The 3,496-nt window shown below is 40.0% G+C and overlaps 1 protein-coding gene across 1 annotated transcript; it reads right to left on the reverse strand.

The window, feature by feature from the left end:
- Nucleotides 1-1,212: 1,212 nt before the first annotated feature.
- Nucleotides 1,213-2,195, reverse strand: LOC105508542 (taste receptor type 2 member 16). Its single transcript, XM_011937409.1, has one exon. The coding sequence runs from the start codon at nucleotides 2,135-2,137 to the stop codon at nucleotides 1,262-1,264; it is 876 nt and encodes a 291-aa protein (XP_011792799.1). The 5' UTR covers nucleotides 2,138-2,195; the 3' UTR covers nucleotides 1,213-1,261.
- Between the last annotated feature and the right edge of the window lie 1,301 nt (nucleotides 2,196-3,496).

A 3,496-nucleotide genomic window follows, 5' to 3' on the forward strand; every position in this document is an offset into this window, starting at 1 on the left:
GATGCAACTGACTTTAAGAAGAATACCTTAATAACTATCTGGAGTGGACAGAGGCTGAGACCCAAAGGCCTAATGGTTGGACATTACCAAGACACATAGCTGCTGGTAGGTAAGGGTGAAGAGGAGATAAATGAGGAGTGAGATGCCTTCGAGATAAGGCAACATGGGACAAGGGAAGAAGGTATGAGAGAAAGCTGTCAGATAGGGAGGCAGGAAAAACATCTAAAGAATGAGTATGTCTTATAGGTGATTTTTCACTGATTACTGTGTGATTTCTGTATTCTTATTCATTTTGGGAGGGCTTTGGACAGAATAAAAAAGTGTAGAAAATGTAAGCCAATGCCACTCAGATGTTATGAGCTAAGAGTGGTTCTTAGCTGACATCTGGGTTGTATATGGGAAAAAATCAACTATGTCTCGATATAGAGATGTTCCATCAAGTTAACTCCAACTTATAATGCAATAGAGAGGCAAGAATTGAGCCAATGGAAACCATTTATAGTTTTATAACTTACACAATTAAATTGTCAATATTTGGGGTGGTATTAAGGATGAATCTGGATTGGGCAAATTTTCTGCTATTCTGGGGAAGAGTATAATGTTTTGGCTAATGGAAATGAAGAAAGAGTTAAATTTTGACTTGAGTTTTAAAGAGATAAAGACATGACATTTGGAAGAGAAGCAAATAAGAAAATTTGTATCATTAGATAAAAGTCCAGAAACAGCCAGGGGATAGAGAAAGAGAGAGAGATGGAGAGGTGTGGGGGAGGGGGGGAGAGAGAGAGAGAGAGAGAGAGAGAAAGAGACCCCTTGACTAAAGAAAGTGAATTGAAGGCTTAGTATGGGAAGCATTCAGGGTATGAGCAATACGTTTTTGTGGGATGGTATTCATACTCATGTGTGAAGTAACTGGCAGTCATGGGAAGGTTAAAGTAATGTGTGGACACCATGATTTTGACTGTCTTGTGTAGAATATACCAGGTGTACTATTCCAGACTTGGCAAGGACTAAGGAGAGATGGGGCAGTCTTGAGCAAGTTGGAACCAACCTGAGGATTGTGAAAGGGAAAGGAAACCAGTGGAAAAGGATGGAGAAAGGGTTGATTATTTAGACATAGATGGCTGCGAAGATGGAAGAGAATGAGGCTTGCATTCATGGTGATTCACAATGAGTTGATTGATAAGAGCAATACTCTTTACTGGTATTAATTATACCAATTGCCCGGGAGTCTTTTACCCTGTGCCTCAGGCAACCTTTAGGCCTAGCATTTTCCACTTAGAATCCTTTTCAATGTAGGGCTGCTCAGCATCAGTGAAGTGGAATGCATAAAGATGAAAGCATAGACAAAAGTTTCCCAGACCCACAACCAACATCTCTTATCAAATAGAGTACCTATCATCGTGATAAGTATGGTTAGAAAGTAAGAGGTAAACACGATAAACAAGATAGCAAGGGACCTCAGGGCAGTGAAGTGCGCTTTCATGCTTGGATTGCAGTGACCAGTGCCATGATGTTGTATCTGCTTGGTCAGTGATGCCATGAGCAAGATGGTGGAGGCCAGGAACAGGATGAAAGGAACAATCAACGCGACTATATGAGCCTGGAGCAGATACTGATGAAACTTTTGAAGTCTGTCAATTACAGTGCTGTTTCTGGGTGGATGCTCCATGGTGAGAAACTGAATTTGAACGTAATTCCCAATAGCTGAAGGGATGATTGTCACGCAAGTAATCATCAGAGAACCCAGTAATAGCCAGGGAAGCAACCTCAAAATTCTCCACCTCAGCCAGAGAACGATGGGATGGGTGAAAGAAGAGACCTTGATGCAGTAGAAGACGGTAAGCAAGCTGTTTAACCAGAATGTAAGGACATTAAAAAATTCCCAGGTGATTGTTAAGTTGCAAAGTACATAATTAAAATTAAAATAGAAGCAAAAATCGTTCAGCATTGATGTCCACTGTAGACAGAAGCGAGAGATGCCCAGGCTGATGAGAATCATGTCCACAGGCATCAGCCTTCTGACTTGCAGCCATTCTCTGCCCAGCACTGCAACAATTAAGCTGCTCTGCACAATAATTGTCAAGGACTCAAGCACATAGATGATCATGAAGAAGACACTGAGTTGGATGGGTATCATTCTTCTACTCCAAAGTGTCTTCCTGGACAAAGACTGAATCTCTGTACCAATTTCCAGGTAGAGAATGGGTTTCCGATTCCACCATTGTCTGGTGCAAGAAAACCCCTCCCTCTGGAAGCAAATTTTCCCAAGCTCATTTTTAATTTTGTCATTTTCCTATCCATAGAATTTGTTTATGCTTTGCTTGCTGGTTGCTATCGCATCTGAATGTAGGGAAATATTGTTTAAATGTGGATTCCTGCTCCTGAGATGATTTGATTATTCCAAAAAGGCATACATATTTCCTAACCATGTTGTTTGTTTCCTTTTTTTCTGAGGCGCACTTAGCTTACTTCCTTATCATCTTTAAATGCCATCTTCACTCTTTTAACCTAAAATTTGAGCCACAGTAAAGATGAATCCTTCCCTGTTCGTTCATGTCCTGCATGATGTTTTTGCTCTGCTGAGTGCAGTACCAAAGCGAACCTCAGAAGCTCTATCTTCCCAGTTCTCATGGCAGCTAGTAGTGGATGCTACAACCAAAGTGTGAGGGTAAATAAAAATTCAGAGGGAATTTCCTCTGAAATTCCACAAAATTGCTGAACTCCAGACCTTCAAGTATTTCCATCCAATGCAGGCCACTCACATAACTGCCCATTGAATTCCCCCACTCAGAGAAATCAAACTGCCGATAAAACACCGCACACAGCCCCTTTTAGCTATTGTTCTTCTGCCAGTTCCAATGCTTTGAGCGTATACCTTATAGATTTTCAGGAATTGTTCTTGTCCCATTAATATCACTTTTTTTTTTCTCTCTCTTACATGGCTAGGTTCTTTTTGTCACTGCTCAGGAAGAATTGAAAGAGGACCCTCTTACCACTAGTAAAGCATATTACTTCCAAATGTGCAGGAATCATTTCATAGCTCTACAAGAAGGCTATAAAAGGAATATATTTTCCTTCAGTTCAGGACGACTCTTCCAAATAGACACCAAATATGTAATAAGTGACTTCAGAAATGAGAGGTTATTCTAATAATTGCTAGTTGGTGACAGAGACAAAGTGAAAGTCATTGACCTTATGTATAATAAATTTGGGGTCTGTATGGACTTTTAGTCATTCAAGGAAGATAACACAGAGGCAAGCAAACATGAAGCTTAGAATTCTTGAACACAAAACAAGACACTACTGAACTCATCATGCAAAGGTAAGCAATAGCTTAAAAAATTACACCAGAAAACAGAATTAAGTGTAAGAAGCATCTGCTTTGCGTTCTCAATAAAATGCAAGAAACAGGAAATAAAAACCTGAGATGACAAAACAATATTATTGAAAGGTGAATTGGTTGAGATGTATCCAGACATAAGAAGAGAGAAAGATG

This window comes from Colobus angolensis, unplaced genomic scaffold, assembly GCF_000951035.1.
Source record: "Colobus angolensis palliatus isolate OR3802 unplaced genomic scaffold, Cang.pa_1.0 Scaffold163, whole genome shotgun sequence".
NCBI lineage: Eukaryota > Metazoa > Chordata > Mammalia > Primates > Cercopithecidae > Colobus > Colobus angolensis.

What these genes read in the sequence shown, in the direction of transcription:
- LOC105508542 (XM_011937409.1), bottom strand. Translation starts at nt 2,137, where the DNA reads ATGATACCCATCCAACTCAGTGTCTTCTTCATGATCATCTATGTGCTT.